General features: G+C 31.7%; 1 protein-coding gene across 1 annotated transcript; it reads right to left on the bottom strand.

Annotated features, from left to right (window-relative positions):
• Positions 1–13,307: 13,307 nt before the first annotated feature.
• LOC121259146 lies at positions 13,308–16,210 on the bottom strand. Its single transcript, XM_041160641.1, has 6 exons — positions 16,007–16,210; positions 15,631–15,783; positions 15,402–15,482; positions 15,152–15,277; positions 14,955–15,038; positions 13,308–13,664 (listed from the first exon to the last, which is right to left on the bottom strand). Exons 1-6 carry the CDS (start codon positions 16,107–16,109, stop codon positions 13,588–13,590), a joined length of 624 nt encoding a protein of 207 aa, XP_041016575.1. The 5' UTR covers positions 16,110–16,210; the 3' UTR covers positions 13,308–13,587.
• Between the last annotated feature and the right edge of the window lie 1,455 nt (positions 16,211–17,665).

Raw genomic sequence — 17,665 nt, 5'->3', positions numbered from 1 at the left:
TCTCCCCCATCTGAAAGCAAAGCAAACTTAGCAGCAAAAAACTTAGTGGAAGGTTGATGCTCTCTTGTAGCTCTTCTTAACTAATTTTCTTCAGGCAGTTCTAAAGGAACTTGCTCTGCTTATTGTTCTGGTCTCATATCATCAAGTTCAAGTTCACCACTTTCAATAGTATCAACTGTTCCTCCAATACATCTCCCTTATGTTCATTATGCATCCCAAAAGAATGAAAATTTGAATCCATATCAACAAGTTATTCATTAAAAGACTCAAACTTTTACTTTGATTCATGTCTTTAATGGTTTGATCTTCAAAGAAAACAACATCTCTGCTTCTCTTAATCTTCTTATTAACTAGATCCCACAACTTGTAACTAAAGTCTTCGTGTGCATAACCTAAGAAGATGCACTACTTGGATTTGCTATCATGCTTGGATTTGCTATCAAGTTTGGACCTCTCATCTTTAGGAATATGAACAAAAGTCTTGTGGCCGAACACCCTTAAATGCCCAAGAGAGATATCTTTCCCTGACCAAACCCTTTCAGAAATGTCACCAACCAAAAGAACTGAAAGCAAAAAGTTCACCTAGTCAACTAGTGTCATTGCCTCACCCCAAAAGAAATTAGGCAATTTTGCATGAGAGAGTATATACTTGCTTTTTTCACAAATTGTTCTATTCATTCTCTCTACCACACCATTTTGTTGTGGTGTCTTGTGAACTATTTTTTCAAGCCCAATGCTATAATTTCTAAAATACTCTTCAAATGGTCCTCTGTACTCACTACCATTATCTGCTTGAATACATTTTAAATAACTTTCAATTTCCCTTTCAATTTTCACATGTAAGACCTTGAGTACATCTAGCACTTGGTCTTTAGTTTTCAATGAAAAAACCTACAACTTTCTAGAGTGATCATCAATGAAAATAACATAATAAAGTGCAACACCAAGACTTGGCATTCATAGTGCAAACATCTTTGTGAAATAAGTGAAGATCCTTTCTAGATGGAGAAAATTTATGAAAAGAAAGTCTTCTTTGCTTTTCCATAAGACAACGAGTGCAAGGTATTAGTTGTGTACCTTTGATATTAGATAGGAGTTGCTTATTTGCAACAATCTAAAGTCTCTTCTCACTAATGTGACCAAGCCTCCTATGACATAGCTCAATGGAGATTTCATTCTCAGCAGCAATAACATCTCCATTGACTGACCTTGCATCTGTCTTGTTAAGAGTGCTAATCTTCCATTACTGACAGACAACCAAAGTTTCCCAACGGTCTGGCAAGGAACTCAACAAATGTAAAACTTGAATCTCATCATCTAAAAAAAAAAAAAGATTCATGGTAGACAACTCATTCATCATTTCTTAAAAATTATTCAAATGCTATGCAACACTTTGTTCATCCCTTTACTTTAAACTTACAAGTCTTCCTATCATAAAAGCTTTGTTTCGTGCAATCTTTGGCTCATAAAAACTTTCTAATTTCATCAAGAGAATATAAACATCTACTTCTTTGGCTACATGATGGAAGATACTTTGACCAACCCATTGCCTGGTATGACAAAAAACTTTCCTGTTCAATTTCTTCCATTCATCATCAATTTTCTTTCCTGGTTTAACACTAGCCAAATCAATAGGTTGAAATAATTCTTTGCAATACAGAACATCCTCCATCCTTGTCTTCCAAGTTGAGTAATAGGAAGAAGTGAGTTTAATCATGCTACTAGATTAATCCTTCATTTAATCCACACAGATAATTAACAAAATAATTAATCAAGCTCTAGTACCACTTGGTTAGGGTGAACACCAAAACGCAGCAGGATAGTTTGTACCCTTCTTTGTGCAAATTAAATTGGAAATTTAGTAAAAATAAACTTCACAAACAGACTAAATAAAATCAAGCAAGACACCAATATTTTTACATAGAAAACCCTCAAATGCGAGGAAAAAACTACGGGACCTAGTCCAGTTAAAACTTCCATTATTACCCTAAAAGAAATTCGGCTTTTTGGGATGAAAATTTTTGTCCCAAAAAACTAACATTTCGTCCCTAAAACCTATTCGAGGCAAAAAAAAAAAATGTCCCCATTTTGTCCCAAAAATCCCATGCCAAAAAATATTTTGGGATGAAATTGTGTTAGACTGTTCAAACATGTTGGATTTGAACTTTTGGGATAAAAAATTTCATCCCTAATTCTTGTTCAAACAAGATAAGTTTCATTCAAATGGAACATAGAAGTTTGAATGATACATATTATATTGTTTGAATGGTATTGGCTATACGATTCCAATGCTTATATATAACTAATATGACTTTTTGCGACACTAAAGTCCTCGCAATATTTTTTTTTCCAACAATTTTTTATCGTCGTACGCTGGTTGCAATTGTTGCGTCATTAAGTTTTTTGAGACAAAAAAAGAAAAAAAAAATTGGTTGCAATTAATTAACTTTTTGCGGCAGTTGCCGCAAAAAGTGTAACTGTTTGACACAAAGCCATTCTAGCTTTGTTGATTCTCACCGTAAAAAATTTGTTTCCGGCATAAGTGCTGGTGAATAAATGGATTTCATTGCAATTAGTTAGTTGTAGCCATGATTTTTCATCACTACTAAGTGTTTTTCTAACAAAATCAAAATTGTCGCAAATACTATGCATTTATGACCAAAAGTGTCATTTACGGCGAAATTATATCGCATCAAAGAATTTTATGTAAAACAAAACAAAAAAATATAACAATTTTTTACCTTCATCTAGCAACAAATATTCATATAAAAACAAGAAGAATAATACAACAACTGCAAAAAAAAAAAAAAAAAAAAAAAAAATACCCTCAAACTCTTAGCCCTAATAAATTTATTGACAATTCTTACATAAGAATTCTTAAGTGAAAAGTAAAGCACGACATATGATCAACAATATTAACGGGGTTATAAATCTTTTTCTCTATATCGATCTCAAGAGGCTACAAATACATCAAGAATATGATCTATATTCTTGATTTAATACAAAAGCATTACTAAAACACACTGTAAGAAATTTTACTTTTAGAGACGAAATTTGTTAGGGACGAATGAAATTTCATCCTTAAAAATACTTATTGGAGACAAAATTTAAATTTCGTCTCAAAAACTGTATGAGTTTCTAAATTCGTTCGAACATATAAATATCAATTCGAACGGATATTTTAAGATGAATAAAATCGCCTAAAATGCACAACCGTTCGAAAGGGATAAAATAGATTCAAACATGCAATTAATGTCTATTCGAACATTATATAATCCGTTCAAATAATAATCTTGGTCGAAAATTAATTTATTTTTCCAGGAGAAAGTTCATAACCGTTTGAACTTATATTTACTTGTTCGAAAGGACGAGATTTGGTGGCAAAATATAGCATCAAGGTTGCTGGACCATTTGAACAAAACAAATATTATTCAAACTTATTCGAACTTATTTGAACATCATATTTATTCATTCAAACGATTACTTTGGTTGGAAATTATATTTTAGTTGTTTATCATCATTAATTTGTGTATATATATTTTCCATTAATTTTTTATCATTTTCAAAATATAAAAAATGTGTATATATTATATAATATTATTTACGGTGAGTTAAAATATTTATAAATTTATAAATTAATTTTATCTAATTAATTTCAAAAATTTTATAGTGATTTATTTTTAGTTAAATTTATATAAATATAACTTTAAAGATAATGTCATTTTTTATATTATCATGAACGGTAAGTAAAATGAAAAAAATAAACAAGGCAGCAAACACGAAAAATAAAAACTACACATTAACATCACAAATATATAATGTTCTATACAACATAAAAAAGTAAAATAATAACTAAAACTATCTACTTGCTGAGTAGATCAAAATCTTCTTCGAATACACGTTTTAATGCGTCCATCGAGATCCCTAATCTTCTCCATGATGGGCTCAATGAGCTCCATAAATAGTGCTCGTACCTGTTCCAAAGTTGCCCCAACAGGCTGTCTCTCAACACCAGCAGTATTACTATATGCTGGATCGGTCGGCGTACCTTGCTCTTACTGAATGTGATCTTGTTAAAGGGCCCCATCTGTAGCGACCTCCGATCGATTATAGACACTGTAATCCCTGATCGGAGTAGGAGGCTAGATATGAGCAGTGCAAATGGCACACTACCTCCACTGCAATAGCGTGACTCCAATCAAATGCAGAGGAAGAAATATAATGCCAGATCAATTGGGTCCCCCCGTGCTATCCTCAGCAAAAATCTGGCTCGATCGTTCCTGAAATTAGTCTTGTATTTTTTTGGATCGATGTTATACCCAACAATAAAATTATGCATTCTGAAAAATGATATATAGTCGGCCTGTCAGATCACCTTACTCCCATCATATGGAGGAGTTGAAGGGTCTCGTACAAGCTGACAGACCTAATCATCTGTCAGACCTTCCTCAGGTACATTCTCATCCGAACTACCATTTGGCTCTATACTCGGCACTAGCGATGAGGATGCAGCCAGTGTATTCGAATCAGATGGTGCAACCACTGCTCGCAGTGTAGCCGCTGCAGCTGCTACAGGATATGCATCAACCACGTGCGAAAGATCAAGGAACTCAACAATACTGCAGGGTGAGAAAGTAATACTCACTTCACGGCCCGCTAAGCTGTAGCATAGAGCATTAACGTCATGCTCTCCCATGGAACGGTAAAACTCACCAACCATCTCTGGATATGCAGTCCCCCGCTACTGATAGATCTGTGTCCATGCTCAGTCGATGATGATGGACTGTATGCTCCGTCCCTCCCATAAAGATCACAGAAGTCATCCAAAATGATCTCCCGCTTAACAAGTATAGGCCTCGTCTCCTGAGCATGAGCTGCTCTACTACTTTGGCCGGTCTGATCTCTCGCACATTTTCTTCTATTGGATGCCATTAGTATACTATTTAACCACAAGGAAAGTAAGAATCTAATTAAAATAATTGTATTATTATATAATTGAAAATTATAATATATTGTACCGAATTGAAATAACTCGTTTGAACGCAACATATTCTGTTCGAACTAACCATTGTAATGTAACTTCATAGTTCAAACTAGGAAAATCTCTATTCGAGCGGTATATTCTGTTCTTTCGAACAGGCAATTTGTGTTCATTCGAACGAATTTAATTTGTTCAAACAGAAACATGTCTGTTTGGCAACTGAGCTTTCGAATGTATTACCCATTCGTTTAAACAGGGACATGCCAAACAGACATGGCTAAGTCAACTCAGCCTCAAACTGAAAAACCTAATCTAGATGTTATTTTTTGTTTTAGTTTGTAGAAATGATTAAGCAGTGAAGCCCCATCATTTCTACTTATTATTTTGGTGTTAGGTTGCCAAAAAACATCAAAATGGGGGGGTTTCGGATTCGAAATCCATACCCTCCAAAAGGAACCCATTTGAACAAAAATTGTTATAATAGAATAGCAGACTTGTTATTTGAAATCAATATCTCTTAGAAGTTCGAACGTGGGCTTGCTACGGCGGATGAGTGGTGAAGATGTGAAGGGGCAATCTAAGCTCTCGATGCAGGTTTGTTCGAACTGGGCACAATAATGGCAATCTATTCGAAGTGGGTATATGATGTACGTGACATCTCATTCGAACAGGAAAAAACTCTGTTCAAATGGTTATTATACTGATAAATATAGTTTGAACGGACAGGAAATCTATTCGAATGGTGATTATACTAATATATTTCTAATTATATTACTAATACTAATATATAATAATATTAATATTACAAAGTACAAAACTAAAAAAATATATATTTATTGTATAATTACTATTATAAGTTATGATAATTATATTCATATAAGTTATATAATAATAAACTTGTCTAGGTGGAGCACAAAAGGTAAAATAACTTGTTCTATTGGCAATAAAAATACACAATCTCAATGGTTGAAAAATGGTAGGAAATTATGTTTCATGTGATACCGTTGATATTTACCACATGATTATAGATGACGTTCAAATAGAGCAATGTTTGAGGGTTGAGTGCAGGTCATCACCACCAGAGTTGTCTGGGAATGATATGATCGCACAATCGAGGAATGCTTTAGAAAACAGATGTGGGAAAGATATAAGAGTTTGAAAGAGAAAACGACAAGCAACCGAGTTGAATTGAACAAAAAAAAGTATTTTTTTTCAAGTTACCATACTGGTCTACCTTGACACTGTGCCACAATCTAGATGTTATGCACATTGAGAAAAATATATGTGAGAATATATTTGGTACTCTAATATCAATAGAAGGTAAGACAAAAGATACTGCTAACCCTCGTAAAGATTTAAAGGAGTTGGGGATAAAACCGAAGTTGCATTTATAAGATAATGAGTCATCAGCCTATATGCTCATCGGATGATATACACTTTCAAATGATGAGAGAGAAATTTTGTGATTGGTTCATGACAATCAAATTACCCAATCGCTATACTTCAAACATGTCAAGATGTATTCGAACACATGATGGAAGATAACTGGTCTTAAAAGTCACGACTGTCATGTATTTCTGCAGCGTCTGTTGTTGGTTGGTGTGTGTGGAAAGCTTACTCGAGATGTTCGTACAACTCTCACAGAATTAAGGAGATTTTTTAGGGACATTTGTAGTAGAAAGTTGAAAGTTGATGCATTGTTAAAAATGGAAGCTGACATTGTAGTGATATTGTGCAAATTGGTTTGTACCCGCCTTCATTATTTGATGTAATAATTCATTTGGCTGTACACCTATCTCATGAGGATTTAGTCGTTGGCCCGGTTTAGTATAGATGGATGTATCCTATTGAATGGTTTTTGGAAAAATTTAAGGGATCTGTGGAGAATAAAGCTCGTCTGGAAGGTTCGATTGCAGAACCATACATTCTTAATGAGTGGTATACTTCTTGTTCAATGTATTTTCGTAGTGTTGATAATAGATTTACCAAACCGGATCGAAATTATGAAGATGGAAAAATGAAAGTCTTATCGGCATTTACAATATTTTCCTAGACCGTACGTCCCATAGGCACATAAGGGGGCTATGACCTATGTGGGCGAGAGTTTGAAAGAGCTCAATGGGATGTCTCGATTAACTACGCAGAAATTGACCACTACTTGGGGTTAGTGATGATCCTTGATATAAATAGTATATAATTTAAGTTCATGTATAATAATATAGTATTACTTGTTACAAAATTAATAGTTCACATGAACATGCGCAACGAATATATACAACTACTCCGTACGAATGGTGTATCTGACGTAAAAATGACGCATAAAGAAGAATTCGTCTCATGGTTTGAACATACGGTATTACTTTAAAACCTCATCTTATAATATGAATTTTATACCACTAAACTCTACTTTTTTCCATCTAACATTGATATAACTATAATGATATTTATTGATGTAGGTTATATCAAAATATAATGAAAATCAAGAAGAAATCTTACCAGAATTGTATGTTCTGGCATATGGTCCATCTAGGCGAGCCATCCAATACTCAAGATATTTGGTGCGTGAATATAGATTTCACACAGCTAACAGAGAATGATTTAGGAAAACTTAAAATTGTGAGGTCGTAGTCTAAGGAAGTCACGAGGATGATAACATTGACTTCTATAGAATTGTGGAATATATCATAACGTTAAAGTATGTGGGAGGATATATGGTCTAGTTGTTTAAATGTAATTGGTGGGATGTCTCAAATCCTAGGTTGGGGGTGCATAACGATGAATATTTTGTGAGTGTCAATACATCTCACACATGGTATGAAGACGATCCTTTTGTTTTTGCTTGCCAAGCAAATCAAGTTTTTTATTTAAATGATCCAGAATACAGGAACCCATGGTGGGTAATGAAAAACTTTGCACCAAGAAATGTATATGATTTCATTCCAGAGACAGACGAACCACATAAAGAAGTTGATAGTCCAGCAAATGAAGAAATATATCAAGAAAATGAATCAAGCATCAATTTATTTATTGATCTAAGCCAATATGACATGGTCCCATTGTGTAGAGAATATGTTCAACCTAAAGTAATTGAGGGTGAAATGTCGAAAGAAGATGAATCAACTGAAGTGTCTAGTGAGGATGATGGCGACTAGTCCAACAAAACTGATAGTGAATGAATTTCATACAGATATTTTTGTAAGTATTATTCTTATAATCCATAACGTTTGTTTGAATAATAATTTATTATAATCTCAAACATATATGTCTCTCAAACGCAAAGCAACACGTGCGTCATCCCTATCCATTACCGACTTCTCGTGTAGTTCACCTGCCATCAATAGTGGGCCAATATTACCAGACCCAGAACAATGTATTTTGTCAAATTAAATACCAAATTTTATTCTCGATAATATATATCTATAAAATAAAATAATTTAATTAAAATATATGCTTTAATTATTGTATATATAGTTGTTGTAAGCCATCACTGAGGTCGAGGTATTACGAGGAGTGTTTGCATTAAAAAAGTAAGGAAATTGGGTAAAAATTAAAGTTGATATTCTTGATGATCACACCGGTTGCTCCGGAGATTCAGCAGTGTGACTTGCTTCTTATGTCGGTACGCTTACTCGCACGTATGCACTGATGGCTATATCCTCCTTGTCTCTTGACCTTATAATTAGCCCCTCTGGAACTTGCAAAGGATCTTTAAGACTAAGTCCTTCTTGGTGCCCATCACTCCTGGTCTAAAGTTTCCCAAGATGTGAAAGATCACATCAAAAATCGTTACTTGGTAATAAGCTACATCCCAAGAAACTAAATATATAACATGTTAATTTAAAGTTACTTTGTATTTATATTAATTGTTTATAATTTTTGAAAGGACGAGTTTGAACTTAATTTTGGCTAACGAGAGGATCAATTAAAGGTTGAGGAATTGATGTCGAATGCATTACGGATATTCAAATGTCGATGCCATGCACACTATAAGAAGTTCAATATTACAACAGAGGCACACCAAAATCCATTCCAAGCAATGCCACCCAACGAATGGGAGAAAGTTTATGATATGTTTGAAAATCCTGCTTATCTGATAATTTCACTGCTATCTTTTTTTAATAGTATATGATAGATGTATTAAACATATAAACATAATTTTTTTTAGTAACGGAGTACTGTAAACCAAGAAAATATATCAAAATTAACGAAACACCATCATGCGGGTTCTCGATCTTTTCATCATTTGTCTGAAAAAATGATAAGTTATTTTTGTCCCATTTAAATATTAATATATAATACACTTTTCTGATTTAAGTTCTAATATAGATTTTCCTTTTACAAGAAGAAGAAAGTATTGTTGACTATGATCTAACCCAATTGTATGCTAAAGCACATAAAAATCGTGATGGTGTTTGGACTTGTCCTAAAGCAAAGACAAACTATGTAAGTTTAAATTTCTTTAATTTCATTATCTAATAATATTTTTGTTACTTATACTAACTTTCATCATATTTTTATTTTTGTAAGACAAGATGATATCTCTTAAGGAAACTATTGCGGATCATCTGATGAATCATCTATCAACGATACTCAAATCATTTCTCAAGTTCTTGGATCGCGTACTAGATATTTGAGGGGCTTAGGACTTTGCGTGAAACCATCATCAAAATCATCATCCTCTTCTCGAACCAGATCAAATGACGACAAGACTAAGGATTTGGAGGAAGCAACACTTGAGATAGAACGATTGAGGTCCAAGGAAAAAAAGTTGCTGACCTGATTAGATCAATCAGCAAATTTAGAGGCAAGATTAGAAGAGAACATGAAGAGGAGACTTGGGACGGAGGTACAAAAAGCTGTGTTTGAATAGTTGCAGTCAATTATGTCCCAAAACTCTATGTCACCACCACAATCTTAAAATTTATTTTTTCTTTAATTGCCTTTATATTATGATGTTCCAAAATATTTGAACAATTGATGTTTGAATTACAAGTTATGTAATATTAGTAAGTCATTATTAATTAAATTATGTTTTGTATGATTAATACCGTTCAAACAGTAAATAACCGGTTCGAACAGTAAATTATCATTTATAAATCCATTCAAACAAAAACTAACATATTCAAACAACAACCGAGAAATGCAGTCTGTACGGCCGTTTGAACAATAAAATATTTGTTTGAACAATATTAATATGCAAAAACCCGTTTGAACGGATATAATTTTTGAAAATAAAATTTTTGTTCGAATGAACAGAATTTATGTTCAAACACATGTCATTTGTAAAATTTATTAGTTCAAACGCATAAAATCTGTTCGATCACTCCGTCTGTTCGAACTGGATCAAATATGGTCATTAGTTCGAATGAATTTTTCATATTATTCGAATGGACGTGTTGGTTCAAACTGAGAAATATTCCATTCGAAAAATTTATTGAGACGAAATTGGTTCGTCTAAAAAAACGTTTCGTTTGAACGGTTTCGGCTGCTTCCGGCCAATTTTGTCTCTAAAGATGATTTTTGTTGTCTTCAAAAAATTTTTGAGACGGTCTTTTCGAGACAAAATAGAGACAAAATCTTTTCTTCTCCAAAAATAATTTGGGATGAAATTTGGTTTTCTTGAGACAACTTTTTGTCACAAAAAATCCAATCTCTTGACAGTCAGGAAGATAAAAAAATATCTTACCAAGTAGGTATTTGCATTAAACAATAGGGGATGAATTTCAAAGATCAACACCAGTTAAAATGAAGCTCTCACCATCAAGAACAACGTAATAAAATCTCATCAAAATCGGATCACATGATACTCAAACTCTAATAGAAGTGAGAAAAAGACAAATTATCACTCTTTCATACGTACGGCCGCACTCTCTTTCATTTCTATTTGTTCTCTCTCTAGTACTCCATGCACACGGTGCACAATCTTTCATATGAACAAAAAAAAAACAAAAAAATAAATCTACCTATTTGAAAATTACCAAATCACTAAGTGACTTAAATGGATCACTTCCCTAGCCTGGAGGGACCCACCCAACAAGTTTCAAGTTTGTGGGATTGAGTTTTCAACCAAATCTCACTACAAGAAAACTGCTTATTTATGGCCAGTTAATTATAGCGAAATGACTATTTACAGCCAAAATGAGTCTGTTTTGATCACAAATAGTCTTTTCGCCGCAATTAAATAACCACAAAAGCCCGTTTTTCTTGTAGTGTCTATACATGAAAAGTGGTCTTCTTCAAAGAAAATGGAAGGAAGAGAAGATTCAAGTGAAGAGTATGCTTCACAGTGTTTTACTAAAATGGACTTTCCAAGGTTTTCTAGAGATGATACGACAAGGTGGCTTAATCATACGTGTGGGCCGGGGGCAATGAGTGCTTGGAAAGAAATTTAAAGCAAACGATAGGCTTGAAAAATACAAAACTAGGTTGGTATTGTTCGAATTGGTTTACTCAATGACACTGTAGAGTTTGTGGGTACATACATAGACTTAGGCTACGTTTGGGTAGTGAGAATACTTGAGAAGTGTTGAGAATGTTTGTAAATAGCTATGAGTAGAGATTGAAGTAGGTTTGTGGGTCCCATTGAGAGTATTTTGAGTTGTTTGGATGTATGAAGTATGTTGAGTTGATAACTTTTGAATAAATAATTGAAAAAGGTGTGGATCCCATCAATGATTGAATTTTTTTTTTTTAATGATGATTTTATTTATATATAATAGTAATAAATATTATAGTGATTTTATTTTTTATTTATATTTAATAGTGATAAATATTATAGTGATTTTATTTTTTATTTATATTTAATCGTGATAAATATTATAGTGGTTTTATTTTTTATTAATATTTAATTTTAATAAATATTATAGTGATTTTATTTTTTATCTATATATAATAGTAATAAATATTATAATGATTTTTTTTATTTATATTTAATAGTGATAAATATTATAGTGATTTTATTTTTTATTTATATATAATAGTAATAAATATTATAGTGATTTTATTTTTTATTAATATTTAATTTTAATAAATATTATAGTGATTTTATTTTTTATTTATATATAATAGTGATAAATATTATAGTGATTTTATTTTTTATTTATATTTAATTTTAATAAATATTATAGTGATTTTATTTTTTATTTATATATAATAGTGATAAATATTATAGTGATTTTATTTTTATTTATATTTAATAGTGATAAATATTATTGTGATTTTATTTTTTATTTATATATAATAGTGATAAATATTATAGTGATTTTATTTTTTATTTATATATAATAGTAATAAATATTATAGTGATTTTTTATTTATTTATATATAATAGTAATAAATATTATAATGATTTTATTTTTTATTTATATATAATAGTGATAAATATTATAGTGATTTTTGGAGAGACTTTGATATGAAGATGGTTCATTGTGTTTGGCATGTGAAGTATTTTCATCAGTACGAGAATACTTGGAAAGTGTTGAGAAGACTTTGCTATCCAAACGTAGCCTTAAAATGGGGACTTGTAATTTGCGGCTAGATTTGATTGGAGACATAGCATCATATCCATTGTTGCTAAATTAGAAATAGAATTGTATCAAGTAGATGTCAAGACTAGGTTTGTTAATATATATCACTACAAGAAAATTATTTAATTGTGACTAGCTATTTTCTGCGAAAATGACTATTTCTTTCTAAAATGAGTCTATTTTCGTTGTAAATAATCATTCTCGTCACAAATAATCCATCACAAATACTCATTTTTCTTATAGTCAATGTTGAAAATTGATTGCTACTGATCCTAGCTCAAAATATATTAGGTTTTCTTCTTGTTAATTATAAAAGGAGTATATATAATAACAGGATTTCAAACTCAGAAATTGAGTGATGATCAGTATGAACACATGATTAACCACTTGGTTTTTTTTTTTTTTTAATTAATGAATTCAACTTGTTCCCACGCGCGGGGGTGAGACTAGTTGTCTTAATTTGGTAGGCCCCGGAGAAAATTGATAGAGTTTCAATGAGAAAATATTTATACCAAATATATATATATATATATATATATATATATGTTATTGAGAAAAAATGTCATAGTTTTGTAGTAGTTGGAACTTCTCTTTCAACGTCAAAAACCGAACCTAATATTTTTTCCCAGAGGGAATAAAATAAAAGCTAAGGCAGGTTTCATGATATTTTAATTTGGTTTGGCCTGTTGCTTTCACTATATATAGTGTAATTATCTAAATTCCCAATACTTAAATCAATAACAATGTATACATGATATATCAGTAGTCGAGATGAAAAGACGAAAGGTACCACAGCAATATGCCCATACTCAATAAATTTTATTCTACAATAATGTTCTACACACAACAGTGCTGATGACTGTGCTTTGAACTATTCAAACAAACTTTGTACACTAAAAAAATAAAAGAAAAACAGGGGAATATTAATGCAGTAAACAAACGAAGGGCCAAATTAATGAATATATATTAATCTGTCTATATAATATCATGTATATATGTATCTCAAAATCAGGTCGTATGATGAAACTGTAGCCGTAAGCAGTTATTCTATCTTCATCCAATACTTTGCATGCATTTAACCTACTTCCACATAGCTATACCCAAGCTCACCATCAGTGTAGCCATCCAATGGAACTTTCCTGGTAGAAACGAGGTACCTGCATGCATCGAGACCAACCAACAAATTAAAGGAAAAACATGATGATCATATAATTTGTGTCTCTTTATCTTTAATTTTACTAACTAATCATGTTGTTAATTGTATGATCATGGTCATGAATTTGTGTAAATTAAGGAACTAATTTCTTATTGCTAGTCATGAAGTGATTGGATCAAAATCTTCGAGTTTTTATTCGAAGTCAATAATTTTGAGTATGAAAGAAATAGACACATGAACTATTTATTAATCATTTAATATAGTCTCAAAAGTTCATACAAACAGTAATAAATGTTGTAAGACATACTTTATATTTTTATCTCTCTAATATTATTTGAGGTCCTGATCAGGTTTGAGTAAGATCATGAATAGGAGGGAATTCCTTTTCTGTGAAGTAATATATATAAATATATATATATATATTTATATATTTCGACTAACATCATGTGATTTGGGAAGGACAGTTTTTGTTCAAATGACTTATTAAATATTATTTATTTTGGCACCCCTTTTTTAACAAACATGCATGCATACATGGCACGCTAGCTTCTTCAATTGAACTACCTCTAAAATATATCAGGATATATATGGTCTAAACCAAGCCTGACGTAAATATCGGGATATCATGATCGATGACAATCAGCTAGCTGCTAGTGGATGTTATACTATAAGAAAACTGCTTGTTAATTTGCTGTCAGTTATATCTAGCTAAAATGATTATTTTTAGTCAAAATGGCTATATTCTCGTCACAAACAGTGATTTTACCACAAATAACTTGTCATAATAATCATTTTTTTGTAGTGCTAGTTATACTATTAATTATAATGATAAATAAAAACTAATAATTATTAAGTATTTTCCAAAGACAAAGGAGATATATAACATTCGCCCTCTCACATAAATTAGCTATAATATCATTCGAAGTCTTCCATAATTACACAATCATAATCCTTTAATAACACGAAATTAATCTACAATAAAATGAGATTACTACTACGTGCTTATAGTCATGGAGTGCTAAATAAATACTCATCAAAATATTATGAAATGCTTCTTCATTGAATGATTTGTGATATAGCATCATGGGGAGCTTAGAAAGGGTATTTTTATAAATTAATTGTTTAGAAAGGGTATATTAATCATATCATATAGGTTTTGTTAATTCCTTCTACCCATTGACCTTGCATTTTGGACTAAGCTTAAACTATCATCATAAAAAATGAGAAAAAATTAAATTAAAAAACAAAAGGGAGGAGAGAGAGAGAGAGAGAGAGAGAGAGAGAGAGTCACCTTGACCAGTACTACCCCCAGATCCATCCGCAGAAGTTTTTGCAACTGTAATCCCAAGCCTTGAACAATCAGATCCAAGTGTACCTGAAAATTAATACAAAACACCATGCCTCAAATCACTTGTTATCAATCTTTTGTTTTAACCCTTAGATTAATTAGATAATAGTTTTTAAGGTTTTTACATGAAGTCTACATACATTCACTGTAGCATGGGAAGGCGGAGACGTTTAGAAGATTAAAGAAACCCGAGTTGCATTCACATGTATGTGTATGCGTCTTGTTCTTCGTGCATGTCCCTTCTCCGCAATATGCCCAGTAGCAGGCTAGAAAAAAAAATCAAATAAATAAATTCAAACAAGAAATTACTTAGTCGAAACATCTAGAAATTAATAAAATGATAATAATATTAATCAAGATATATAATAATATATATTAATGAGTGATTACGGTCAAAGGCTGAGAGATTGCGAGGAATCTCCTTCTCTGGGACTGGAGGAGGGGCTGGCTGGCAGCCGTAGTCAAGAGTACCTGCAAAAAATTGTAAAAGAAAAAAGGCTTAGATCAAACATTAAACCAGCCGCCCCATATGCATGCAGATATATATAATGTTCATGGAAATATAAAGAGAATGATCAAAGAGAAAAGAGATCAGAGATCAGAGGCGCTTCTAACGTACAGTTAGGTATGACACAGGGAAGAAAAGTGAGATCGTCATCTTCGTCACGGGTTCGCTTCCAGCCAGTATTACATTCACACTTGAAGCCAAGTGGGTAGCTTAAATCAGCTGAGCAATTTCCCTTTCCACATTCCACATCTTCACACACCCTTCCTGCAATTGATCAAACCCATGAAGAACAAAATAAAGCAAATAAATTAAAGAAAAAAACAATAATTTGTACGTGTTTAATTCGGGTCTTTATTAATACAAATTGAAGTGTGATTTCTGTGCTAGTTATTGTGTGTTAGAGAAGGGTGTTGATGAGTGTTATAAAATCCAAAAGCTAATTAAGTTAAAACTAATACAAATTAGAAGAGGATTCATGTGTACGTACCCAAAAAATCATCAAGAGGAGATGTATCACTTGACCCTAGTGAAGTCATGGGTAGCAATACCAGAAGCACAGCTACAAAAGCCACCATACTACAGGAACCCATTTTCTTCAACACAGGAAGAGAGAGAGAGAGAGAGAGAGAGAGAGAGAGATAGAGAGGTAGAGATGGTGAGGATTGAGGAAGGCTGCGTGATTGCAATCACAATCTGGGTATATATATATATATATATATATATATATATATAAAGATAATTATAAGAACTTGTTTCATGTGTTTTCTTAATGGAAGATACTGCAGACTTTTTAGACTATCAGATATTGGTAGGTAAAAAAATAAAAAAGTGTGGTGTGTGGAAATAATGAATAAAATTTTTCTTACCTTGTTTTACAATCTAAAAACTCTATTCATGCACTAAACAATATTTTCCCCCTTTTTTTAAAAATTATTATAGAATATCATCACGTACATGACCACGAAGGAATTTTAAATTCTAGGAAGTAGATTTAACTCGAAGTTTTGATGTTTTTTCTTGTCCTAATATTTTAGGTTAGTTTCCTCTGAAATAATGATAAATTCCTACATCAATTGTTTATGTATAATTTTATCACTGTTTTGACCACCGGCCATTTTCATCATGATATGCTTTTGAAATTGTATCACATGATCAGGCTAGGAGTCCTTCAACAATGCATGTTTGTTCTTATTTACTTGGTTTTTCATAATGTCAAGTTTTATCGGCCAAACTTGTCTGGAAATGACTTCATTTTCAATGGTAGTTTAGGTGTTAATCATGAAAAGTCAGCGGAGAGGTAGTTAGCGGTCCAAATACTCAGCCTGATCGATCTCTGCGTATATCATAGGGATAATTAAGATTCGTTTGGTTACGCAAATCATTATCTCATCATATTTTATGGAATCATTACAATTTTTTTAAATTTTTATACTTATAATATATAATAAACATTAATTCAACTTGTTAAATATCAAAATAAAAATTATATTAAAAAATTATATTCTAATAATATGTTATTTAATTTTTATTTTATCTCATCTATATAACTAAAGGAGTCCTAAATTATGCACGTAAGAACGTGAAGAGATGTAGTACTGGATCGAGTGGGAACGGTGCAATCATCCTCAAGTATGCTTGAAATTCCATTAACTCGTGGATCCCACCTCCACCAGAGATCTAGATCACGGCCTCATGCAACATGATCAGTAGTTTTCCTTTCTTTTTTACCTTTTTTTTTTTTTTTAAATATAGTTTTAATTAAATACCTCTGGAAAACATTGGTTTATTATCATATTTAATATAGAATATATCAGCCAAGATCTCACTTCATGATCATCCACATCAATTAACAGCCTGCATAAAACAATATATATTCTGGCCTTCCAAACATTCCATTCTTTCAATTATAATCGATTTTATTTAATCTGTTCGAAATAAAAAATCATGTCATGTAGAATATTGTATAAAGAGTATTCGATAATATAGTTTTAAGTTAGAGTATTTCTAATGAGCTAGCCATCTAAATTTTACCGTTCAAATTGTCCTCTTGACATGGTATACCACATGGTTTATTATTAAAAAATAAATATAAAATATATTCAAAACAAAAAGATATTCAAAAATACAAAAGAAATGAAGATTGAAA

The sequence above is a fragment of the Juglans microcarpa x Juglans regia genome, chromosome 4D, assembly GCF_004785595.1.
Source record: "Juglans microcarpa x Juglans regia isolate MS1-56 chromosome 4D, Jm3101_v1.0, whole genome shotgun sequence".
NCBI classification, from domain to species: Eukaryota; Viridiplantae; Streptophyta; class Magnoliopsida; order Fagales; family Juglandaceae; genus Juglans; species Juglans microcarpa x Juglans regia.
Note: the sequence above shows the minus strand (reverse complement) of the source record. Positions and strands in the feature narration are given on the sequence as shown.

What these genes read in the sequence shown, in the direction of transcription:
- LOC121259146 (XM_041160641.1), bottom strand. Translation starts at nt 16,109, where the DNA reads ATGGGTTCCTGTAGTATGGTGGCTTTTGTAGCTGTGCTTCTGGTATTG. An exon ending in TCCTCTTGATGATTTTTTGG is followed by an intron (nt 15,784 to 16,006) that starts GTACGTACACAT and finishes GATCAATTGCAG; the next exon opens with GAAGGGTGTGTGAAGATGTG. An exon ending in TGGGGGTAGTACTGGTCAAG is followed by an intron (nt 13,665 to 14,954) that starts GTGACTCTCTCT and finishes CGATGCATGCAG; the next exon opens with GTACCTCGTTTCTACCAGGA.